This window comes from Gouania willdenowi, chromosome 17, assembly GCF_900634775.1.
Source record: "Gouania willdenowi chromosome 17, fGouWil2.1, whole genome shotgun sequence".
NCBI lineage: Eukaryota > Metazoa > Chordata > Actinopteri > Blenniiformes > Gobiesocidae > Gouania > Gouania willdenowi.
Genome location: NC_041060.1, coordinates 25,287,485 through 25,315,160, shown reverse-complemented (window position 1 = coordinate 25,315,160; position 27,676 = coordinate 25,287,485). Strand labels below are relative to the sequence as shown.

Here is a 27,676-nt window from a genome sequence, read left to right as displayed (position 1 = left end):
ACACTTTTATTTGTCAATCTATATTTCTTTTTTAGAAAATGTTTTTTTTAATTATTGCAATATTTTGGCATTTGTTTATTTAAAGACGTATTTATATTCTAACTTTTGTATCATTTCTCAGTTATATTTATTTATTTGTATTTCATTTTCAATTTTCTTTTTCTTTTTTTTTAACCGTTGATTCATTTATTAATTTAATTTTAATTTTGGGAGTTTTGGTCCTCCATATTTTTCAACCTTGCTGTCGAGACCTCAGGTGGGGCCGCCTGGAGTTTAAATGTGGTCACCGAAAATGTCTAGTAATGGATTTAAAACAATGATAATTTGCAAATTAAAATCTTAAACATGTTATTCTTTCACTTTGTCAAATACACAATAATAATAATAATAAAAATAAAATGCAGTATAAAAATGTCTTAGCTGACACAACTTGTTACTAATACTGGCAACTCTGCATTTGTAACAAAGTATAACAAACTTGATCTAAAACTATATTTCTAGAAAAAAAATGTCTTTAGGGTTGTGAGAAATTCTTGATATTGAAATGGGTTCACGATCCAAAAAAGGTTGGGAACCTCTGCATTAGGTATGACCGTATTCTAGGCTTACGTTCAAGGTTTTTAAAACCAAATATGGTTTGTACCATAAAAACAGCTATTTAATGTCTGCTTAAACAAAAGCTGCACTTAGTATTACATTTGATTAGTTCTTTAGTGTTTGTGAAATATACCTCATGATGTCAAAATGTTCCAGAAATGTGTTTTTGTTAATAATGTAGGTGTTGTGTAGATTTGTTTTTGTCGAATAAAACACTTGTATTGATGAATGGAGCTGAATCAATAAACTCAGACTTCTTAACCTTTATTTATTTGTGTAATGTAGAGCCTACTACACAGCTCTTTGTTCATACTGTGAATAATGGGGATGTGGTTGGTTTGATGTGGTTTTAAATAATAAACACAAACCTAAATGTTATGGGAGTTCCTCAAACACCATATTGGTATTAAATTGTATTAAAGTGTTGTCAACATGTAGCAGATTGTGTGTCAGTGTTTTCTTATTTTACATTTATGAAGATAAAAATTATGTTGGAGGTTTTTTATGCTAATACTAACTGAGCTACTATACATATATTGTGAACTTTCAAGCCCCACCTGTGCCCATTGGCCCCCAAATAATCCTGTTGACCTATGACAGCATGTGCGGAGACAAGGTACAAAAAAAAGGTAATTACACAGAAAGAACTTTAAGCAAAACAAACAAAAAATAAAAAAATCAATATCCTTTCTATGTACTCAAGGATGTATTTTTACTCATGCATTTATTAGGCCAGAAGTGTATTTACATTATTCCAGATATGCTTCATGATGTTCAGACCAAGAAAAAATTTAGTAGTAATCAATCCCATCAAAACTCTTAACCAATCTTTGCAAACTATTGCAGGAATGCAAACTTATCTGCAGCATATAACATATTTATGGATTTCACATATATTATTTATTCATTTTTAATTTGTCTCATCATCTATGATAAAATAAAACAATCAGGTTTCCTACAACGTACAGTAGGCCATATGCGTTATATGAAGCATGCAAGTAAGAATAGATCTTGATATGTTTGTGGAAATGTGGTTCTTCCTTGATTGAGGGAAAAAGCCTTATTCTTTAGATTTCCTCTAGCTCTGATTTGATAGCACTGCTGGACATTTTAGGATTTTGAAATGTGCTTCTTCGTATGGGTCACAAAATATTTTTGAAAGACCATTCCTAATACAGAACACCTACTTTATGTCTTTTCCTTGTCATTTTGTAAGTCATGTAATAATCTAATGTTTTCTAAAGGATTCCTATTTTTTTTTTTTTTTTTAAGTTCTCAATTTATTTTAAAAACTCTAAAAAACAGTTCCTGTTGGTGGCTTTCTTTAAATGTGTATTTACATGTGGTATATTATCTTCTTATCATGCATGGATTTATTAGTTTTTATAGCTGTCCTTTCTACAGTGATGAAATCCAGTAGTTATTTAGTTGCAGGTCCCCAACGTCCTCTCTTCATCACCATTCTACTTGTGTTTCTTTCTCATTGTATTTATGTACCTTGTATTTATTTATTTATTTTTTGACATTTTCAGCAAGCTCTCATGTGTTCACATATTATTTTAGAACACAAATCTGGGAAAAAAATAAAAAAATAAAATAAAAAAAACCTATATTGATAATGTGAAACCATTTTCTTGGCCATTTACTAAGAAAGTGGCTATTGGTACGGTTACCAAAATACACGTACGTAGCGTTTTAGGATAGGATTAGGATTAGGATTAGGTTTATGTTTAGGGTTAGGATTAGATTTAGGTTTAGGTTTAGGGTTAGGGTTAGATTATAACCCAATAGGTATAGGGTGAAGTTTAGTCCTAATCACGCGACCTAAACTGACCAAATAGGGGCGCTGCGTACGGATAGAATGTCATTATATTGATACGACAACCGTACGGATAGCCACCGACATTACATAACACATGCATTTATTTAAAAGTAAGTGTTTACGTCATTCCTCCTCCATGATTGGTTAAATGCAGAGAACAAATGTCATGTATTTGGCTCTGCATATGTGACAACAATAAAGGAGGTCTATCACCCTTATTCATTTATTATCATTTTTCCGAAAACGAGAATAAACGAGTTTTACAGAGGGTACGTGAAAGCAGCAGTTACAGATGCGGAAATGCCAAGTTGGGTAGTTTTCCGTCTTTTGAGCAGCCTTTATTTTCATTTCACTGGGTAGAAAGTCATGAAAGTATCTCATCCAGTTTCATTTAAATATTAAATGTTCAAAGGGTGATCAATTTCCTGTTGCTTTTTGTGTGTGTTTGAAACCTGTTTTTTTTTTGGGGGGGTGGTTTAAAATAAACACCAGTATTTGGCAACATTCGCCAGTAGTAGTGGCTACTTTGCTCCTCCCTCCACTAAACATTTACTCACGTTTAAATAAAAACGTGGCGTAAACATTTGAACGTGTACAGTGTTGTATTTGGCTCATTGTAATGATGTCATTGCAGTGCAGAGAGAGGAAGAGCACATGCTCTGCTGTCTCGTTCATTTAGTAGGAACAACACGTGGACTCCGTCTCTGACAAGAAGCGGCTGTAAAAAAAAAACCAAACAGTTTGAGAGCAACTGACACCACTAACTCATGGTAAGTAGACCTACATACATTTATATAATTAGACCTCCACTGTGTGTTTGGTGTGGTACTGCCTGAAATATTATAATAACTAATGTACTGGGACGAAGTTGCACACGTGTACGCATGCGCAATTTGGGCACGAGCGACGGACGAGTTGCTGCAAAGTAAACAATAAGTCTATATTACTTTGTTACTTAATTCATGAATTATTTTTTCTAAATATAGCTTTATATAGCGACAAGGTGGTAAGTAGTATATTATATACTTTAGTGGAAGGATATTGGGTCAACGATACACAATTTAACAATAATAAGATTGTTTTTTTTTTTTAATGTTTTGGGGGAAAAATGCATTAGTTTTCAGAGGTAAGTGCAGGTTAAGTAAATAAAGGTTTTAATCTGAATGAGTAAGAAAACCACAACCTGTGTATATTAATGTTCTTTTTTTTCATATACCTGCTATCAGATGATATATTGGTTATTGGTATATCATTAAAAAAAAAAAACCCAAATAAAAACCAAAACGATAATGTTATGAGCATCGATCCATAAAATCTTAAGTAGTCGGGCTCTAGTACAGTGTTTATTTATATCGATTATTGGTCTGATATCAGCCAGAAAATTAATATTGGATTTTATCGGACTGCATCTAAAATCTCTCTCTCTCTCTCTCTCTCTCTCTATATATATATATATATATATATATATATATATATATGGGGCAGTTTTTCTTATACCTACTGTTGCTGACTATTGTTCTCTGAGTAACATCACTTGATGAAGCCTTTTCTAACATTCCACACTACAAAGTAAGTAATAAAAGTATTTATGATTCGTGCTGATATTGTATCGGATCTAAATTGGTGTCGGCCAATACCCAAGGCTGCCATATCGGTATCGTATCGGAAGTGAAAAGGTTGTATCGGGACATCCCTATTATTTGCAGTGTAAACTAGGTTAAACAGTTTAAATAAGAACAGTATTTAAAAGAAAACACAAACACTGTTGTTTTTTGCGTACTTGTAATAACACAGTCATGGAATATGTCTCAAATAAACGGAACATTGGAAAATGTTGGACAAAAAAATAGATAAGTAACCATGAACATTCTGATTATAGGTCCGTGGGCACTGAGCGGCTTCATTTAACCAAAATAAGTGGAATGGTTTCCAAAAAAGTTGAACAGTACAATTGTAGCATTTTGAATATAATTTTATTATGAGATCTCAGTCAATAGTTTATAGAAACTAGGTTCTTTTAAAGAAAAAGCTTTAGTGTTATACAGCAGAATGTGACACTTTGATTTAATTTGTGTGGTCTTTTCAGAGTGCAGGACAGATGGACCACCTGCCAGATGTAAACTCTCTGTACAAGGACGTGGACTATTGGGATGAAAGGTACACCACGGAGCAGAGCTATGACTGGCTGGGAACGTTCTCCAAATTTGACCACCTTTTGGGAGATTATATAAAAAAAGAAGACTCCATTTTAATCCTGGGTGAGTACTTTTCTTTTATTAGCCTCTTTCTCTTTATCACTTTGCTAATGCTGCACACAATTAAGATTGATTCTCCCACATGTGGATGTCACGCTCTCCCTTTGGGGATACTTTATGTCCAACAAGAGTTTGTATGTACTCTGTGGTTCCCTGTGTCTCCTGCGGACTCCTCATATGAACATTTATCTATGACTCACAACGAGTCCCCATCACGGTTGTCATCACTGTCACGTATCAAAGGTTCTGACAGTAATTTTGCATGCATATATTGAAATAAATCCAGCTTTAATGAGTGAGGATGTATCTATCCGGCCCATCGGGTCCTTCAGCTCTAGTTCACATATGTATACTTGAAGGTTTTTTTTAGTGACAAATGAAAATAATATATTTTAACATAATATAGAATAAATTGTGCTATTAGAGGTGCTTTGTATATAAGACACTTGTTGTGTTTGTAAATTCTAACATTTATTTACGTTGAGCTTAAAATACCAACGTAGTTGTCCCCAAAGCCTTTATAGTACTATACACTCACCGACCATTTTATGAGGTACACCTGTTCAGTTCCCTGTTAACACAAACTCCTATTCAGCCAATCACATGGTTGCAACTCAATGCATTTAGGCATGTAGACGTGGGCAAGACAACTTGCCATATTTCTCCATATTTACTTCCATAAACACCGTACATGCCTATGGGTTCATGTGTCACCAAAGGACCTCTTCCCTGTGTCGGGGCGCACTGATGACAGTGTGTGCCGGGGGTGAGGGGGCTCCGTCACTGCCAGAGAGCGGAGAGGGCTCTGAGAAGTAACCATGTCCGCGGCGAGTTGGGAGCGGGGCGGTGCCTTCGTCGTCTGGCCCTTCCAGGCGGCGGTATGCTTGAGCCTCTGCACACAGCGGAGTCTGGACTGTCCGCACACTTCGGAGCTTAAATACGTGGACGGTGATCACGTTTACTTAAGCAGAGGATGCAGGGCTCTACACTAACTGTTCCAGTGGTGGCTCTGGTGCGACAAACTTTCTCAGTTGGTCGCACCAGCACAGAATTTGGTTGCACCCTTTTTTGAGCGGGGTGGGGGGTACAGCATAACTGTGCATGCTGATGAATAGTTAAATTAACTGGCGTAACGTAGTTTTGTATGAAGTAAAGATTGACAATGACTCGAGATATATTTGCTAAATGTTTTAATGTTTTAGTGACAATATTAAGTTTTTCTGCACCAAGCAGTGGCTGAAATAACAGGTAATTTCTTTTATATAATTTTAAAAGAAGACATAACAAAAACATTTTAAATAACAGCAAAGCATAACAACAGGTTACATGTATTCTGTTTTTTTATTTTGCAGAAATGCTGTACTTGAATTAACTTAACAGTAGCATAACCAACTTAGCATCTGCATTGCTTCACCAAATGGAATTTAAATTCAGAGGGTCCAGCTCTGATAGTGGGTCTCCGTCCTAACCCTACTCTACAAGAAACCATTTTGCCTCATCTCAACATATGCTAATTGCTCATTTCTTGCCACACATAAAATATGCATATTTAACCGGCACATTGGCGGTTAAATGAATCTGTTCCCACACAATTAAAATCTGTATTTTCTTCCAGAATAGTGTTTTTGTTGGTTTAGTTATTTTACCAGGGATTTAAAACTTAAGGTTTGTCACAGGTGCAGGAAAGTTGATGGTCTGTAGATGTTGCAGGAGGTGAAGTAGGAAAGTGTTGAGTCATTGTCCAACGTGATTTATTTTAGGTTAACAAATTGTTATATCTTGATTTTATTTGTCATTAATCATTAATTGCCTGTGTAAAAAATAACCATTTATTTCAATAGTTTTTTTATATTATAGGGAGCCATTTGCGGAAGAGTCAAAGAGCCACTTTAGGCTCCAGAGCCACAGGTTGCAGACCCCTGTTCTGAGAGAACCACAGCTGAACATCTGGCATGGCATCATAGTCCATCAATTCTGGTCCCTTCATGCTGGTTCTGATGAGTGTGTACGCTCCATCACTGCGCTCTACACGTTCTTCCTTTTTACTGCTGCCCTCAACATGAGCGCGCACTCAGTGAAGGGCTTGTTATGCCTGCTCCGTTTGCAGACTGCGCGCCCTCCAAAGGAGCGCATTGGTATTTATACTCGGCGCATTCACTGTTGCATTCCCCACAGCCAAGTTGCGTGAGCTCGCACCGTCTCCTCCCTCACCCAGTGCGAGGAGGGAGAGTGAGAGAGAGAGTTGCACTCTGTGGGACGTGACGAAGCGTTCAGCCGCTCCGTCCAAAATAAGGTCACCCATACGAGCTTGCACTGATGCGACCAAATAAAATTTTCACTTGCAAACCCTGAAAAAATACTCGCATATGCAACCAATTTGGTCGCAGTCTCGGTCCCTGGGATGCATTGCACACTGGCAGCATCGGGGGCAGCTAAAGGGCTTCAGGGGTCCTTAGGACATCCTGGCAGATCGCCTGTCTTAACTAGACGGTGCGGCTGATGAATGTGTTTCTCAGTTATGCAGATTAAAAAGAGTTAAAATAACCCGTGCACACCTTGGAGTTCCTTTTGTGTCCATGTGTGCAACAATTATTACAACGGTAACTATTAAAAAAGGAAAAAAACAACAGAAATCCCCCCTACGTTGCTGAAAACTGAACATAGGGAGCGTCGTTGCTCCATAGGGGAGCAAAATTACAATGTCGGGGCCCCTACGCTCAACAGCGCTGGCGAGAACCCTGCAGTCATACTGGTGGTGGTAAGCAACATTGTAGCCACAGCTGCCCTGGAGCACACTAACAGAAGCGTGGCTGCCATTTTGCGCCTACGGCCCCTCCGACCACCATCAACGTTCATGTACAATTCATACCCAGTGATACAAGGCAATGTGGGTAAAGTGCCTTGCACAAGGACACAACGACTATGACTTCAATTGAGCAGGATTCAAACTCCCAACCCTTTGGTTATTGGATGTCCCACTCTGCCATTGAGCCATGGGCACCCTACAGCAGGAGAAGACCACACCAGGTATCACTCCTGTCAGCTAAGAACAGGAAACTGAGACGACAATTCACAAAGGCTCACCAAAACTGGACAATAAAAGCCTAACTCTGACCCCAACCCTGGAAAAACGTTAATCTGATCTGACTAATCTTGATTTGAGCTGCGACATTCAGATAGTAGCGTCTGAATTTAGCATAAACATAAAACGATCCATCCTGTCTTGTATCAATGGTTCAGGTTGCTGCTGGTGGTGTAATGATGTGGGAGAATTTGTTTGGCACACTTTTCGCCCCTTAGCACCAATTGAGCATCGTTTAAACGCTGCATCCTACCTGAGTATTGCTGACCATGTTCATCCCTTTTTGAATACAGTGTACCCATCTTCTTATGGCTACATCCAGCAGGATAATGCACCATGTCACAAAGCTCATATCATCTCAAACTTGAACATTACAATGAGTTCCCTGTACTCAAATGGACTCCACAGTCACCAGATCTCAGTCCAATAGAGCACCTTTGGGATGTAGTTGGAACGGGAGAGTTGCATCACAGATGTGCAGCAGACAAATCTACAGTAACTGCTTGATGCCAACATGTCAATATGGACCAAAATCTTCCAACACCTTGTTGAAAGAATGCCACGAAGAACCAACCTTTTACTAGCAAGGTGTGCCTAATAAAGTGGCCGTTGAGTTTAGATCAGCCACATTTACCCACCAATGGAGGAGAAATTAATTCATTTAGTAGCAGTGAAAAATAAAATGTGTCCACAAGATGTCAGTGTTGCACAAGATAACTTCTTTTTTTTTTATTGTGTAACTGTATTTTTATCATGGCATTGTTACCTTTAGAATGTGCAACACACACCTTAGAATAGTAATCTGGAGGTTTTGTGTTTATTTTGCTTGAATCAAGTGAAACCTACAAATATTGTATTTAATTGTAAGCAATCATTCTGTGGTGGGGGACTTGGACTTCATTCCTTTTTGTGTTTGAATGATCTTTTTTTCTTACATTATCTCCTGGGATCCATGTGAGTAACAAAGCCTGATCCCATCCTTTCTTTGACTGTATCAAGTTAAGTTTGGTCAAACTCTCCCCAAAACAACAGATCTTGCTTGATATAAAGCATTAATGAGATACGGAAACAAGAGATTTTTATGGTCAGATGAACTTTACAGTGAAGCTAAATAAAAAGCACTATGGGGTCCATGTTATCATGTAAGCATCATTTATGCATTTGCAGTGCTGTCAGAGAGAGCTTGTGTGCGTCAGGTGGGTAGATCTGTGTCAGGGAGTGACAGAGGTTTTCTTCAACGTGTGTTTTATAAATTGAGTTCCCCTCCCCCCAACAGTAAGACCCTTGTGTTTTGATTTGACTTTTGCCTGGATGACAGTCTGATGACAGTCACTGTTTGGGTGTAATAAGTAGGAACACAGAGGGAGTACCAGGTGGACAGAGATCATATGCAGCCTCACTTTTACAGTGTGTGTCACCTGTACACATACAGCAGAGTGAGTGGGCTCACACTCAGGTGTCTGATATTTACAATACCTTCACATGCTGCTTCTATCTTGCGTTACATTGCACAAGGCTACACCAGGGCAGACCACTCTCTGATTTATTCCCAAAGGAAAGCCATTATCTCGCTTGAGAGCTCTCACATTGAAGGGTTTCACGCTGTCTCTCTCTCCAACTCATCTTTTTCTGCATGCGGCACGTGCAGCCATCCTCCTCATCAGCATGCATGTACCGAAATAGGGAGCCATATATGGAAGCCTGCTGTAAAGTTATGAGAATTGTCACATGCGTTGGAGACCACAAATACTAAAAGCTCACAACGCCTACCCACCATGCTAGCACACATTTCACTGACCCCACTGTTGTTCAGACTGTATATCGAGAGAGAAACAATAATCCCTGTCACTATCGAGGGATGTAAAAATAACTACAAAGAGCCAGGGGGAAAAAAATCTGAGGCGCCACTGTGCTGTTTGTGTGTGTTGATGGCTGGATAACTGAAAGAGAGATCGGAGAGAGGTAAATAACTAATCAGGTTTGGGCCACTCAGCGCTCTCAGATGGAGGTCATTTCCATTAGGTTAATCTACCGAGGATACAGAAAGAGACAGCTATCCTAATGGCAGCAGTGGCATGATTTTCCTTATGATTGGTTTGTGTGTGTTGATGCTCCTTCATCCTGCATTTCTTTCCACTTCCCATCTTTACCCTTCCACTGCTTTCTATCTTCTTGTTTTTGCACCCCAAATTCTTGGTAACCAATATTTTGAAGTCATCAGTCACTAATGGTAAATGGACTTGATTTATATCGTGATTTATCAATACACTGAAGTAGTCTCAAAGCGCTTTACAATATCAGCTCATTCACACTCACATTCACTCACCAATGGGACTGAGTTGCCATGAGTCAACCACTGGGAGCAACTTAGGGTTCAGTGTCTTGCCCAAGGACACTTTGACACGTAGACAGGTACTGGGATAGAACATCCAACCTCTATCAGAAGACGACCCCTCTACCACCTGAGTTTGTTTTTGTTGCTTCATTTGGTCAGCGATCCATATTCATCTATGATCATATTATATATATATATATATATATAATAGAAAGTGTTCTGATAGGAAACAGGACTTTTGCAGGTTCTCTTGGCCCTGTATAAGAGCTTTAGAAATCCAGCAGCGTGACTCAACTTTTCAGCCAATCAGAGATCTATTATCTCAGCTCCGTGAGCTGTTGTGGGGTGTTTCTATTGGCTGCCCGACTAAAGTCAATGCCCGTTCAAGTCCTCTGTTGTAAAAGTACAATGGCGGACATTCCAGCATGAGAAGTCCCCAGGCACAACGGTTACACGGCAAAGCAAGTAGAAAAAGGAAGGCCGACGTGGTGAAGCAACAGTCTAAAATACACTCAGGTGGAACGAACTCCGGAGGTCCGTGTGGACTTCCGTGACGCCGTTGAGTGTCCCACGTACTGGTTTCAGAGGGAGAGTAATAACAGACGGGATAAATTGCATGAAAACCTAAGAGACGCTTATCCAAGGTGGAGAGAACAGATGCAATTCGTTTGCAGTTTGGATGCGGAGTGGAGAGGGTCTGACCTGCAGCAGGGATCACTGTAGCTGCCTGTGTGAGCTGTGTGGTGGGGGAGGAGCTTACGGCAGCAGCAGCCGTGCAGCTGCTTTTGAGGACAGTAACTAGCGAGTGATATTTGTATTCATGTCAGAGTCTCAGTCTAAAACACCAGAAAACTCCAATAACACAAGATAGTCCCTACATTTGGCACTCGTCTCTATTGAGAAAAAAGTGAAACTTTCTGTAGATGCTCCCATTGCATTGTTTTATCTCTCATTTACACCGAAGAGTTGTTTGCTCTAGGTTACACAGCTTGATTTCACTTGCATTTGTGCACAAAGGTGAAAACCTATGTGCAAATGGCAAAAATGTTGATGCTTTGGAGCGGAGCAGTTGGGTGCTGGACTTGTTCCTCAGTCTACTGGCTCTGAAAGCGGGAGGGTTTGCTGTTAATTTGTCTGTGTGCGCGTTGTATGTGTGTGTTTGTATGTGCGCACGCTTATTTTGGTTATTCAGCCCGAGCATGAGGGTGAGTCCTAGAGTGGAGCGATGCACTCACATTTACTTTCCCTTTCATACCAGAGACTCCTGTCTGTTTCAAGGTGATGTGTACACTGAAGCGCGTGTGTGCGCCCCACCTCTGCTGTGCTCCTGTGTTTATAATAACAGCGGGTTTTGCGATACCACAGTCAGGAAATATGTCTTTGCTCCGCTAATGCTGATGGAGGCTTCATGTAGTTCCAGTGTGGTCTGCCTCCGCAGCTTCATCTCCAACTCTCTTGTAGTCGGCACAGCTTGTTGTTCAGGGGCTAAATTTATTGGTTTTCTAGTGCTGGAGTGAAACTCACATTTATATCTGCCATGTTTTTTGCAAGTGCTTGGTCTGCATCGCATTTTAAAAAGCTGAGCTATGACAATCTTGTGCGTGCAATGTTATGTTCTGGTTCTGCATGGAAATAGCCAACTCTTCCAGTCAGTCAAAGTCACAAGGACGCATTTAGGTGCCGAAACATAGTTCCGTTTCATTTTCCGTGAATCTGTATCAGGTACTGTAGTAAGAAAGAAATTCGGTCAGCACCTCAAAAAAACCAACCTAAATTCTTATGATCGGATCGTTTTTTTTATACTCGGTGATCGGCCCAAAAATCTCGATCGTATAAAGCCTAATCCTAATCATCATCTGCAAAGCTGGTCACAGGTCCAAATAATTGATAGTTTCTGGATTCCTTTGATTCTTAAATGTAGACATAGGTCCCTGATGAGCAACAAAGTGGTGAAATAAGTTATAGCAAAACAGCTTCAGTTCAGCTTTATTGCGATAGCGCCAATTACAAATATAAGTAATTTCATAGCAATAATGAGAACTTTAAGCACGTTGATGCTCGATCACAGCCATTTCTTCTGAAAAACGCTGCAGAGTCCTGTTGGTTTTAATGTAATTATTACTATCGTCTTTGCTGCTCTGATTTATTGTGTAGTATAGGTTAAAAGCCTGGGGGGAAGTGTGTCACAGTATTGCGTCAAAGTAGTCCGTGAACCAACCCCAGATCTGACTGGAATAGGAGTTGCATTAGCAGTAATTTGAATAAATCGGCTCCCGCCAGAAGCAAGTTTGGTGCTATGGTGATGCTAGTGATGTAATGATTCCTGATTCCCTGCGTTCACTGCTCAGCCCTCATGCGTCACTTCGAGTAAGGCAAGATGATGTAATGCTGTTTTTTTTTTTTTTATCTTGCTGTGTTCTTTAAGGTTTATCTGCAAATGTATCTCATTAGTATTTATATCAGGTTTACTGCACCTGGTTGATAAACCATGACACCCGCTGAGAAATGGCCATAGATAAAAATACCTTTCATCGATTGGTTATTCATCAAAAAGTGAAAACCACTTCTTCATGTCCAGTATTTTTTAATGGAATATTACTGAAATATCACTAAAATTGACTGTGACATGGTAAAATGTACTAGATTTAGATTTACAAATGATTTTAGATTCAAGCAATTATAGCAAACAACCAAAACTTATGTAACATTATGAATTTAATATGAAACACATCCAACTCACTGAAGAAATTTCACGATTATAAGAAGATTCAGTATATTTAAGAATTAGAGGGTGTGTACAGATTGTCACAATACTATAATCCAAAGAAAGGTTTACTCTATAGACCAGGTAAATACATTATTATTATTATTACTGAGTTCATTTTCTTTACATTGTGATTCAAGACCTTGTTTGAAATATGATCACATTTCCGCTTCTCTTGAAATGCATAAAGGAAATTCTAATATCCATTGATACTGAAAGTATTACTATTTTTTTGTTCATCCTTGTTTTTTTTTTTTAGTGTTGTGTTCTCACATCTTCTCTGTTTTTTGATTGTTTCATTCAACACTTTCAGCTCTTCAATCTCTCATGCACTCTAGACAGGCAAGCATGTACATTAACAAAGCTTATCCATCTACTCAAGCTTTTATTGGGTTGATATTCAAAACCAAGAGGTGTGTTCACACTTGCTATCCCTGTTACCGAATGCAGTGAGTACTTCCATCTTGTGTGTTGGCTGAAGGTACAGCATGTCTGATGAAACAGACATAATGCCTATATACATATTCACTGTCCCTCAAATCAAAGAGGTGTTGGCGTTCACTTTATTCACTGTATGCCTGCAAAGATCGGCTTTTTGTGTAGATTAAATTCAAATGTTAAAATAAGACATTTTTCAGACCTTTATAACACCAGAATGACATGCACCAAAACTATTTCTTAATGCATTGTTCAATGTATATGCAACATAGAGACAGGTAGTCACATTAACACACCCATTATTTTTTTTTGTTTTGTTTGGACTCTTGGAGGAAGCTGGAGTACCCGGAGAAAGACTAAGCAAGCATGGGTAGAACATGCAAACTTCACATAGTTCCATGCCCTAGAACGGTAGGGCTTTTGTGCTGTGAGACAGAAAGAATTCAGAATGTTTCACATTTTTCATATCCTTGTGCTTACAGATTTATTTAAACTGATGTGAGTAAAACTGTTTTCAGCCATTTTTGTAACTTCATTAAAAATGTAATCATTCAAACAAAATACGTACACCATTCACTATTCCTAATTATGGTTTTACATATTTGTTTTTACAGCAATAACAGGTTCCAGTATTTATTGGTATATTCTCACCAACCCTGTCTCCCATTATTCTCTGCAGATCCTTTCAAGCTCAGTCAGGCTGTATGGGCAGTGATGCATCTGTAGACAGCCATTTTTAGCTTTTTGCAGAGAAGCCTAGAAAAGGCCACAAATGAATTTGAGTCTGGTTTTTCTGCCTGAGCCTTTTATGGATGTTGAAAGGGGCTTCCTAAAGTCACTCCTTTGTCATGGTCACCCAAAATCCTGATGCAAAGAGCTTTCCACACAGCATGATGCTGCAGCCACCCTGCTTTAACGTAGCGATGGATAGTCTTCTGTTTTTGATACATCAAACTGGAGATTGTATCTCTCATGGTCTCAGTATCTTCAAAGTAACTTTTAGCAAACTCTAAGAAGGATGTCCTATAGGCCTGGGTTATATATCGAGTTTGGTGATATATATCAAGGTTCCTATTTTTGGCGATAGTGAAAATGACTAAATCAGTATAATTTTATTTTAAAGGTTATTTTGCATTTCACTCCGTTCGGCGTGGCTCTGCTTCGTAACTTGCTGTTGTTCCTCTCAGCTCAGACACCCTCCCTCACTCACCGCCCTCCCTTATCCGTGCAGAAAAACACCAGGAAACGACACACGACAGAGTGTGATGAGCTATGTGAGCGGTTGACTGTCTGAGGCACAGTGCCTCATTTAACTCCCTAAGTAATGAGTGTTGGATGGAACTGTGTCTTTATTTCTCTTATGTAACACCACAAACTCAAACTGTGTTTGAAGCTGCACCGCAGCTACAGATCTGTTTATACATGCTCTCGCTCGCTCTGTCTCTCTCTGTCTAAACACAATGAACAGCCCCTACTGCGACTGTCTTAAAGGGGCCACACACTGATTGGCTGAGATATCAACTTTAGCTCATATCGCCGAGCCCTAATGTTATATGTTTTTTTTTTTGTTGTTGTGAGGAACAGCTTCTCTTTTGACACTTTACTATAAAGACCCTGTTGGTAGAGTGCCTCAGCCATTGTTGTCCTTGCTCCACAAGAGAAACATGGAGCTCTGTGTGGACAGTGAGATGGCCTAAAGTGGCATCTAAATGAGTGCTGACCTACAGTTTCAAAGTTCAATTAATATCGTGATAACATCCAAGAAATTTCATGATGCATAACTAAGAGCTAATACGTCGAAATGAAATGCTGTTTCAGCATACTCTATGGGAGCATAAAACAAAGAGCATTATTGTCATGACGTCAACATGATATTCTAACGCTGATTGGCTGAAATGTCCAAATTTAAAGGGATATTACATGCATTTGAAGGCTTAAAGTTGATATAGCTTTAAGCCTTCAAATTAAGGTTTATTTATTCAAATTTAGACCTTTTATCTAAAGTGCATTGATGTGATGGTTTTGTATCACTTTATCGTTATTGCCTGGTTTCTGCTACACACTACCAACTGTGGAAAATTATGTAGTTGGGTGTGTGCCTTCCAAATCATGAACAATGAAGATAATTTACCGTACGTGTATTTCTCCAGCATGTTGTAGGTGTAAAAGCATTTCAGTGATTATTAGTGGAAGTTGGGGTATGTGGATGGGGCATAAAGCGCATCACAGACGACAACACCAGGGGTGCACAATGTCCCAGAGACACCTCTCTGCCCAATGCTCTCAACTGGTACAACACCCTCTTTGAGGAACCTCACACCTCACCCAACACATCAGTGCACATACAGGAGAAACCTGTATGTGCTCTGATGTATATGCATGTCTCCTCTTTGTGGACTTAATGTCAACCTTAAACACCGTCCTACCACAGAGGCTGGTCAACATACTCTCCACAATCAGACTTTACACTCCACCACTGTTTGTCACAAATCTACAAGACTGCTGCAGAGGAGATTTTTGTGTGTGAATGGAGGGAGGTTTGAAAGAATGAATGGCTGTGGTGAAAATTGACTGAATAAAAGAGGAGGAACAATAGAGAGGTGATGGAGATTTGAGGAGGGTAGATTTTTACCCTCACAACATAACTTTGTCTCCACCCCCATCTCTTGTATCCTCCCCTTTTCTTTGTCTCTGCATTGGCTGCATTCTGTGTTTAGGGAGCCCTCAGCAGTCAGTAAGTCAGTAGGGGCAACCCTCCCTCACATTCACCCTCTCCTCCACAGCCCTCCTCGTCCTCCCTTAGATTTTGTGCTGTAAGGAGTGGTGCTGTTTATGAATGAGTCGGTGAGCCGCAGAATGTGAATGAAAAATGGAGAGAGGGAGTGAGCAATAGGGGTGCAGACTGAATGAAATGCAGTAAAGCGGATGGGAACTGGAGGAAAGATGCTGAATGAAAAGCAGAGTGAGGATTAAAGCTGAAGGGAGGAAGGGTTGGTGCAGGTCAGCTATGGAGTGAATATAGAGCCAAATTATACATGATGATAGTTTGAGTCAGTGGTACGTGTTTGTATACGAGTATGGTAATGGTTCTCCTCATAGGTAAATAGATCAGGTAGGATGCAGGGGAAGGTGAATGCCTGGACTGGTAGTTGGTTCTCCATTGAGCTGATGGGAACCTCCACCACCTGCTGAATACTAACGTACACACGTATACGCAGTTCTCTTTGTGAGCTGGTGCTCCGTGCTTTGAATAATAACAGGGTTACCCGGGCAACCAGGACAAGATGATCGATGGTCCTGGCCCTGATAAACAGAACACTGAGGTTGTACGCTTTTGTGCGTGTGTGTGTGTGTGTGTGTGTGTGTGTGTGTGTGTGTGTGTGTGTGTGTGTGTGTGTGTGCGTGTGTGTAGATTTCTAATGTTGCAGGAGGTTTTTTTGGTTTTGTCAGAATTAAACACAGCCTTACTTTAAATATCTTCCTATTTTATGTGTGTAGATCATTTGTGTGTTTGTAGTTTAGTATGTGTGTAATGTACGAATGTTCACTCTTGGTGTCGAGATCAAGACTTGAATTTTTAATGGATAACTTGATTGTAATTGTATTTGTACCACCTTTGGTGAGCTCTGTGCATGTGTTTCTTCCTGTATTACGTCATTCACTTGCACAAGTAAAAGAAAAGCTGTGCACCTCTTCCTCACCCTCAGCGTAGACTGTGACTGGCTGCTTGATTTAATTCATTTTACGCAGCGTACAATTATGTTTCAACGAGTGTCGTATCTCTGTGACGCCATGCCAGTGTGTTGGGAAACATAAAATAAATCAGGTGGAGGCGGCAAGAGTAAGATGTAAGGATAATGAGGGTGACGACAGGGGAAGAAAGTGACTCAGCTCTTTAACTGTCACAGATCTGAGGTCATTGTTAAGTAACAAGGTATACCAGCTCACAAAACTCACATAATATGTAAAGTTTCCTTACATACCATTCATCCATCATTAATCCATCTATCTGTCATTGCAAATTCCACTGAATTGTGTTGATAATGTAAGAGAATGTATTTAAAGTAAGGTGTGAAAGTAATAAAATAAAATTTGAAGTTGATGCCCGATTGATCCATAACAAAAAACCAGTGTAGGTGAAAGGCACCTACACTCTTGGACAGACATGGGCAACTGGTGGCATTTTGTGAGGTTCCCAAAGTAAATGCACAAAATTACTTTAGAAAACACAAAATGGCATAAAATTACACATATAGGATGACAAAGCACGTTAAAATTGGCTGCAAATAACTAAATATCAGCAAAAATACACAAATTTGCTTCAAAAGCACAAATACAAATACAAAATGAAAACAAAAACACTCAATACAACAGAAATATGAATGAATATAAATGTTGATATTGTGGCCCTTTGATCAGACAATTTGTGATGAAAGTAGCCCATCATTAAAGTTTACCGTTAGTCTCTGAACACTTCACAAGGTTTGGTTTGATCTCGATCTGTCTTTTTCTTTGAATCTTGGTCTAGTCTAGGAATCCGGGGGCATATTTACTCTGACTTGTCTTTCTCTTGGTTTGGCCGGACTTTTTTTGAACGAGACTGACCGAAACCACCACTGATGCTTGTTTTCTGTGTTTTACCGATAGGAACGAATGACAATGAGCTCCTCTAAAACAGTAAAGAACTTAAATGATTGGTATGATGTGCTCCTACTGCAGCTGTTGTGTCAGTTAGTCACTGACATGTCCCGTGCACACACAACAAAGACACACCAGGCTGGCCACACCAGCCTGTCATTGCCCGATCCCGTTAGATCTCGGAAGCTAAGCAGGTCTGGGCCTGGGTAGTAGTTGGATGGGAGACCACTGAGAATTCCAGGTGCCACAGTGGGGTGGCAGTCACCCAGTGGTATCTGTCATTGTGCCCTTGGGCAAGGCACTTCACCTACATTGCCTAGTATGAATGTAGTGTGTGAGTGAGTGTTGGTGGTGGTCAGAGGGGCCGATGGCGCACTATGGCAGCCTCGCTTCCGTCAGGGCAGCTGTGGCTACAATAGTAGTTTACCACCACTAAGTGTGGAGTGAAAGAATAATGCCTTAATTCTGTAAAGCGACTTTGAGTGTCTATGATAAAGCGCTATATAAAACTAATGCATTATTATTTATTATTACATGAGAGGCTTTAATAATCCTTAAATGTTTGGTGGGTCAAATTGCATAGGGAAAAAATATGAATCTAAGATTTTAAAGTATAGGAATAAGTTACAAATACAGTATTTTTTATTGCACTGCTCACTCCACTGCCACCTCCTGCTCTTTTCATTCTTTTTCTCCTTCCTTCCTCCACTCCTCTCAGTAGAGAGGTGGAGCAGAAAGGAACAGCAGCTGCTGGGAGATGCATCTTCAGCCACAGTCACCCCTCAAGAGTTGGTGTGAGTCCAGTGCTCACTGCGATGCCCACCAAAAACATTGTGTCAAGGCTGCAGCGGGTCTTCTGTGTGTATTCGGAAGCACACAGCTTTTTTGTCATAGAAAGTGAACAGCAAGCTTCTCTTTCTGTGAAAATTATTGTGTGCTACTGGTAAAATAAATGATCTTCTCTGCAAACTCCTACCACACGAACTAGGATTCCTTTGTTAGGCACTGCTTGCAAAAATCCATCCATTTATCCATCAGACACACAATACACATGCTCCAGCCTATTGTTACTTCAACAATTATAATAATAAGAAAATGACTAGAATCAGTTTTAACTATGATTATTTAATCTGTATTTAATTGCACTTAATCAACATTGCTGTATTCTAAATTCAAGAATTTATTTTGCATTGGTACATTGGCCAAGAATGTAATATTTTCATCGATGTTAAAAGTACTTAACAGATTTTGATTACATTTTTAGCAAAGATAGACCTTAAGCAATGGAAGATTCCATTACATTTTGGAGGGGATCCAGATCTATATATTGATTCTGGATCAATTTCAGAAATCTATAAAAACTCTATCTTTGTGATTGGTCAAAATTCATATGTAATAAGCAATCTTTATAAAATTTGACCAGTTTTGTCAGGCTGGTTCCTCAATTACCCCACAAGAGTTTCATCAGATCTGGATTGCGCAGTCAAGCCAACGATGAAGTGTCGGAATAATGGATCTGGTTGATTTATCGCCTTTCAAGAGCACAAAGAAACCAAAAAACAAATAAATAAAGCTTTACCAACTTCATTCATCCTGACTTATACCACAGAGGAGTAAGAGTCGAGTGGTAGGCCTCTTTATGCCGTCCATGCTCTTTATAAAACACATAACGTAAATGAAAGGTTTCTTTATCAGGTTGTGGTCCAAAAGTCTTGGTTTTTTAACAAATGAAGACATTTGTAATATTACTTTAGGGTTGCGCTATAACTAAAGTGCAGCACACCCAGTGGCTATGACTGCTAAAGTCATTGATGCCTTTCTGTAAACTGGGTCCTCAGCTCTTAGGAAAACCATAGAAATGAGAGTCCTAAGTGTTTTTGTTAAGCTGACTGCTCCTGCTCAATAACAAAAAGTTACCTGCTCGCCTAAGATTTACATAGAGTGCGTGTGTGCATGTGTGTGTGTGTGTTGTCTTGTCACCATCATCTCTTGGCTCTAAGCAGGAAATGCCCTATCAACTGGGTAATAGCACTTTGTGTGTGTGCGTGCGTCATTAATGTCCCAGTGCATTTTGTTATCTGCAGTGACGCACTGTAGCTGCAAGCCTGCGGTAGCCTTGTGAAATCGTATCCTTCCATCATCTGTGAGTGCGGTGCAGCCTGTGGTTGAAATTCTGCACAGCAGGGATTTTAAGTGAGATGGTAACTTTGTGTTGTATAAGGTATTCACCCAATAGTCAGTCCTGTTATGTACCATGGGAGACAAATATGTGAATGGTGTTCATGGACCTATAACTTTTTATACCAGGTGACCTCAACTTTGCCCCGTAGGAGGCTGGCCCTTCCATGCAGGCTCTGTGAATGAAGACGTGCAAACAAAGGAGCAGTTCGTATTATGACTAGAAAACATGCTGTTATCAGAATCAGTTTCTTTTTTTTATAGTTACTGAGTCAGAAACCACCCCATCTTATTTGGCGACGAACTGATTTAAGTGCTCAGTCAAAAGAAAAATCCAATAAATCCCAAAAGGTTATTAGAAGCATCATGTAAACTAAGACTGGTCATGGTTTTTCTGGTCGATTCCAGTTTACTGATAATGAAAGTGTTACAGATAAATTAAAGAGTAACTAGACCCCAAAACTTTTTTTTTTCCTGCTAAAAACAAATTGATTTGAAGTAGTGTTGTTGATTGTCTCTTGTTAACTCTTGCCATTTTATTCAAAGCATTTTTTATTAGTGAGGATGCAGGAGGCTGATAAAGAGTGGGTCGCTGATGGCTGCAAGAAAGTCTCCTTTATTGGTGCCGGCTGGCATTGAAATGGCTTTGTGTTTGACGGCGAGCGGGTCACTGATGTCTGCGGGGGAATCTCCGTCATCAGGTAGCATTGAAGCTGTTCTGCAGCAGGCGGGGTAGCGCGGTGTTTGTCGCTGGTCATGTACGTGGAGCCAGAGTGTTTTTGAACTGCTGCTCTGAGTAGCTTTCGACGGGCTACGGAGGAGGAGGATTTGGACCGATAGGACTTCAGTCCAGGTGGTGGTGGAGGCATTTTCCTGAGGTGTTTTTCACTCGGCTTAACTGGACTGAGTTTGTCTCCATTTTTGTATGAAAGAGTTTCAAAGCGATTATGGAGAGTGAGCGGAGGAGGTACGCCATTTTCCGTGTTTTTCTCACGTCCGCGTACAACAACCTCAGCCCATGATGGTTGGCGAAGTGTGGAACAGGATAGTCTTGAACCCGGATTCTACCATTAAACCGTATAATTGTGAAAGAAGGACGACAGCGCTATTGACTGTTGTACGACCGTATCCATGTACTTGGTAAGTAGCTCATCTTTCTTTTTTAGCGTGTTAGAAAGGTGATGAATCTCTTCCCGTAGATTGGAAATTTTCTTGTTGGCGTTTAGTAATAGAATGTCTATCTCCAACGGTGGCTGAGGAGTGGCGTCTCCATGGTCTGTAGATGCGGCCATTTTGGGAATGGCCGCATTCCCAAATATGCAAATATTGCATATACTGTCCATCTTTTATATTGTCAACATTGTTGTCAATTATTTTTTAACAAGTTACTAAGTTAAAAGTAACTAAACCCCTGCTTTCTGCTGACCTGCCACTAGAAGGGAAATTAAAAAGTTCCTTGATTATGGGCGTTACTGCTGTAGCAGTAAGACACGCCCACTCAGTGATGTGTCTGTATACATACACATAGCAAGTTCATAAGCTGAAATATGTCACTACAACTACAGGCAGAAACAATCACGACGTGAAGCTCTCACACAGCCTTACAGACACCACTCAGGGGCAAACAGCCCTGCAATGCAATCCCCCCACCTTGCACACGTCTGTGCACACGCAGAGACAGATGGGAATACACACTAGCATAGATGTATCTGTTAATACACACGTAGCTTGATTAACCCTCTGATTAGCGCAGAATCTGCTCTTAATAGAAGCAAAAACATCACTGCACATTGAACACAGTGGACTTTCTCATTTAGGCTGTCAATCAATGCTCACTGAGGGCTGTGTTTGGAGGAATCCCTCCTCCCTCCTCTTAGCTTTTATAGGAGGGGCGGGGCCAACAGTGAAAGTTGGTGAGGAGGGGGAATCTAAACGATCTGTTTCAGCCAATAGCAAAGTGCAATTGTAATAGCTGGCGTCAAACCCTTATAAGCCAGGATATCTGACATTTTACAGCTGGTAGTGGGTTTGGAGTTTCGTTACTCTTTAAATCGCTTTTTTTGTTTTTTACCTCATCGTTATGATTTTACTTATTTAAAAGAAAAAGGCTTTAAAAAAAAATGTAAGTCACCCCTGTTGATAAATTCCTCCATAGTTACTGAAGAAGAAAAATCCAGTAAAGAGTGATATAAGTTATGAGGCATAAGGTGTTTATGTATTCTTAATAGTTTTCCGACCAAGATCACAGCATTCATTACCTCATCATTTTAGTGCACCTTTGTTTCAGACCATTCGTTGCATTGCTTATCTTCCACATCTCCTCATCCTCCTCCTCCTCTAAAGGAAATTCTTTTTCTGGAAGTTTGCTCTAATCTTACATAATCCTGCTTGTAATTCTGCAGGCACAAGTGATCAGACCCACACCTCCACCTCTGCATCTTAATGTCGGTCTCTTTTTCTGTCTGTACTATCTGTCAACTGCCAATAAAACACGATGCATGCTAATGTATCCACCAACCTTTTATTGTTTCTGATGATACTTTGTCTCATTACAGTTTCTCCTTAAAGCTGCAGTACGTAAGTTTCTTTTTTTTTGGCATAATTTGGTCAAAAATCCATAGTAATCTTCGAGCGTATTGTATTCCAAATTGTTCTGAGTTGACAGTGAATCTATTCTCCTTATCCTGGTCCTGTAAGTGACATTATAAATCCAGGAGCGTGACGGTGGATGTTAGCCAATCAGATATCTTTTGAGCATTACTATTGGCCGCTTGAGTGAAGTCGGGCGCATTCACGTACCATCCATAGTAAAAGTGTAATGACGGACGTTCCAGCACAAGTCTATATCATGGCGTTAGACACAACAGTTGCAGGGCAAATCAAGAGGAGAAAGTTTTTTTGGGTGGAACGGACTGCTTTGCGTTTTTGCGGATTCCTGTAACTGCGGAGAGTCCGCTGCACTTACTGGTGTCAGAGAGAGAGTGATAACAGACGAGATAAATTGTGTGTAAACTTAAGAGAAGCATATTTAAGGTGAATTTATTTTACAGTCTGAATGCGCAGTGATGGTTGTTACTTTGTCTGAGCTGACAGCAGCAGCCGCTGCTCAGGACAGTAACTATAGAGTGATACGCTCATTCAAGTCAGTCTCTAAAACACCAGAAAAATCTCCAATAACATGAGATAACTTCCCTATATTTGTCAGTAGTCTTTATTGAGAAAAAAGTCGCTAAGAGCGTTCATAAAAGATACCGGTAAGGGAGACTAAATTTCGGTTCCGGTTTAAAAACGAAGCAGAGAGAGAATTCTACATACTGTAGCTTTAACCTCTGCATGCCTCACTGTTTGGCTTGTGGACCCAGGCATTAATCCACAAGTTTTTTTCTGAAAGTCTGTTTGTCTAACTATAACCTACATCTCTCACTACAAACATGTCATGAATAAAAGTGTAAATTTTTCTTGGTCGTGATATTCTTACACAACTCTTCAATCGCTGCTTCAGACTCTTGTCTTGAATGCAGAAATAAAAATTCAGTTTTTATATTCAGGACTACTGTTTATTGGAGTCCTTGATGATGATGAATCACCATCACTGACAACAACTCGATACGCACCTCGATACACTACTAGCGATATGATACATTAGCGATACATTGAATCCCCTGGCGATACGATGCGATATGATTCACAAGTAGGGTCGGGATTTGGAATCAACATAAGGAACAGGAATGGCTTCCTCACATTTGGAACGTGTTTTATCACACTGTCACAACTTAAACAGTAAACAGTCACTCTCACTGAGTGACTTAAGGTGACACTTTCAATAGTACAATGTCCATATACAGTATATACCACACAGATACTAATATGAACTCTTCAGCAGGTATTAGGCTAATACAGTTGTGAGGAGCAGAAAGCATTAACATTTCTAATGTGAAAAATACAAATAATAAAAACCTTTAACAATGAGGTCTTTCACAACTGCTTGTGCAAAGAAAGTAAATCCCAGTGTCATGGTCTGAGTCTCGGTATGTGACTTATAGGTACTGAGATGTACCATGCTGGATTAGCCATGCACAGGGATTGCTGTACTGATAAAAAAAAAATGCTTAAAACATCACATCAGTCGACCATCAATAAAAAATCGACCAATGATAAAAAAATATGATTTTCATGATCAGATTTATATGAATACAACAGCTTATTATTGTAAAGTTACATTTGATTAACTGTTATTTATTGCAATGTACATTATAATCATGTTTTTTTGGAAAACAAATTACCCTTCACCATGAAGAAGATTAACTTGTCTATCCTTTCTTTGTGGCGTTGGAACTTTTCCTGTCTCGTATATTGAGCAGTTCAACATTTTTCCTCAAGAAAATGAGCCATTCTGCACTCGTCAAATAAGATTAACTTTGAACATTAGTTTTGAAATTTAATTTTCAATCTCAGCACGGCGAAAGTAGCAAAACTCACAAAATTAATTTTCCGGTAGTGCGCATGCTCATAGTCAATCTCAGTACGAGGTAAACTCAGACCGTGACACCGGTGTCATGTACTGAGATTGTAAATGCGCACGTGCGCACTACCGGAAAATCAATTTTTTGCTTAAAAACAATAATTCATTTTTGTTTATTTTTGTTTTCAAAGCGAACAGACACGTGTTTCATTTGTTTATTGGATTATGTAAGGGTTATAATCTCAGTATGGAGGTGAACTCAGTACATGACACCGGCTTCAGTCCGTGTTCAAAATGAAACGCAAAGCAGTGATGGTGCATTTAATCTGCCTCGGAAACATAGAATAAAATACAACATGAAAACAGGAACAAGCGGGTCAGAAAATAGATGGATGAATGAAAAGAATCAATGCAACCATGGATTTTACCGATGCAGTGACCGATGCATCTCGATTCACTCGTAAATTGTACCGATGCACACTGAATTAATGATACATTCGCATCGCGCATGTTTTTATCTAGATACCGATTCGTATCAATTAATCTCCACATCCTTAGTGTACGAATGTGTCCATCCTTCCATCCTGTATTGTCTGTACAGGAGAACAGATGGTGGGCCATTGTTTTTAATACTCTGTTCACTTGACCTGAGCCTTATGTCACACAGTCACACAGATATCGCACTGGGCATCAAACCCACAGGACTCTCTTTGTGTTGTACATTTCTTTTCCCTACCAAGGCTCTTAGATGTCCTCAGAACATCTTCCTGTGGTTCTGGTTTTTCTTTCTTTCTTTTTAAACTCAAACAGCCTCGATCATCAGTATATGCCTCCATACTCCATCACTCCTATTCCCTGTCTCGTGGTCCTTAATTTGTTTCTGTAGTCCCTCTAAACTCACCAGTGATCACCCACCCACTCACCACAACAACATCATAAACACTTTGCAGATAAACCCAACAATGGATGACTCATTAATAAGGGAGCAAAAGGGACCAAGAGGATGGAAATGTAGACACTTCCAGACAGATGTGCTCCGAATGACCTCATGTTACCTTAAAAAAAAAAAAGATAAATCAAAGGAATCTTTAAGAAAAAAAAAAAAAATCCTGTTGAACTTTGCATCAGAACATGGAGACAAACTTAAACCATGACTACAGAGTCAAATTTCCAGCCAGTTGCCATGGTTACCCACTGCTCACCACTTTTATTTTATTGTACATTTTCATGCAGTAGTTTCACCCTGGAGCAGCAATAAGTTATATCGAGCAATAGAACGACATGTTCCATCAGTCTAACAAAGGTCTGTGCACTCTGTAAACTACTTTTCCGTCACATTTACCCCATCTGTCCATAAAGTTTGAAGCTGGAAACTTAAATAATTGATGCATAATTACTGAGTTTATCTTTTTTGATTTACTAATGACTAATGAACTATTTTAACTGCTATTCAATTAAAATTTAGAACAAAACTCAGACCGAACACAATTTTACAAGCAAAGGACTCAAGTGTAAAAATGCATTTGCTGTTGGCCCTGGGGATAACTCTTCTCACAAAGAAGTTATCGAAGATAAATGTGACCAAAGCTGGTTAAAATGCCTGGAATTTGTCCGAGGGAATTTTTTAGTTTTTTATCGATTATCAAAGTGTGGATTGATCAAGCTTTCAAATTTCCCAGTCATGGTTTTGAAAAAGGTTGACGTTGCATTTTTTCATTCACCTTGGTACTGTGGGTGGTGTTTTTGGGGGTTCTTTAAGCGATGACACTTCCTGGTTAGTGTTCTGTTAATATGGCTGTTATTGTTTATGAGGAAGAGATTAGAAAGACTGCACGCAAGGAAGATTTGGAGAAAAAAAGATTTTCAGATTTTCTCTAATCCCACTATTGGGAGTCTTTCCAGACCTTGTGTTCCCATGCAGATTAAATTCAGCACACACGCACACACACACACACACTCTTAAACTGTGTCAGGCCTAACCAAGTTGAGAGACAGGCTGTCACGCTGTCTTTCAGATTGTGGTGCGTTCACTGACAACATCTCCTTCGTCCAGCTCGTAAGGCACACCACTCAGGCTAAGAGACCCGACTCCTATTTGCCTGCTTGTTTTAGGATGATTGTGGTAGAGGGTATATTTGAGTTATGTCTTTGTGATGCTCGTAAAGCTGCATGGATGCTGATGACATCGTGTCTATTTGATGGCAAAACAATCTGAGAGTCTCTCCGGTATTTTTGCGTTTTGTGGCATTTTAGAAAACTTTGACATTTACTGAATTGTCTTACTTGTGTGTAATCTTCAAACCTTTCCATTTTTCGAAATATTATTTTGTATTGGTAATTGCTCAAGCAGAGTAAAAAAATCAATTTAATCGATCTTGAATCGATTTAATTAAAATTTTCCAAAATCGATTCATAGGTGCTGAAATCTTTTTTTTTTCTTCACCCTACCCCAATAGTTTCACGTTATAGTCGACTATTGCACCTGCTCAACGCAAGAGTGCCTTCAATTCAGTGCACACATGACAGACAAAGCTGGCCTAGGGGTTTAAGAAAAAATCGATAAGGCAATATATTGCAATATTTTACTGCACGATTATGGTATCAATCCAAAAAATGTCCAAATCAATTTTTTTTTTAATGAAAAAAAACATGTATTTGCGCTAACATATGCATAGCACGTAAACTCCCAGTCACTAGCTGTCAGTGAATGCACCATCAGACCTTGTTAAACTACCTCACTCCTGGGCCCTTTGATTGATGGATGTGGTTACTTAAAAAAAAAAGGTGACATGCAAATCGTGTAATGCACAGCCCTAACAGCCCAACTTAAGTCAGAAGTTTGGAAACATCTTACAAAATATCCAAGTAAAATTTGAAAGATCAACACTGAATCGAAATCGAATTGTGATTAATCGATTAAAAACCTTATTAATCGAAACTGAATTGATTCAGGAAGTTGGCCGTGATACCCGGCTCTAGTAATTGTAATTATTTCTTTAATCAACAGGTTGGAATCCTGCCTCTAACTTGTGCACTTGTTAGTCTTTCTTTTTTTTCACGTCTGTCATAATTTTACAACTGCTCTGGTTTCCGTCCATCCTCGTT

The 27,676-nt window shown here is 39.5% G+C and overlaps 1 protein-coding gene and 1 pseudogene across 1 annotated transcript in view; both read left to right on the top strand.

Moving 5' to 3' along the window:
* The first annotated feature begins 2,928 nt into the window (after positions 1-2,928).
* ece2a (endothelin converting enzyme 2a) overlaps positions 2,929-27,676 on the top strand; it is a 109,023-nt gene continuing 84,275 nt past the window's right edge. Inside the window, exons 1-2 of the mRNA XM_028472168.1 lie at positions 2,929-3,189; positions 4,506-4,677. Coding sequence (XP_028327969.1) covers positions 3,187-3,189; positions 4,506-4,677 — 175 coding nt within the window. The 5' untranslated portion in view covers positions 2,929-3,186. The remainder of the gene's footprint in view (positions 3,190-4,505; positions 4,678-27,676) is intronic.
* On the top strand, positions 18,067-18,184 carry LOC114479904 (uncharacterized; annotated as a pseudogene).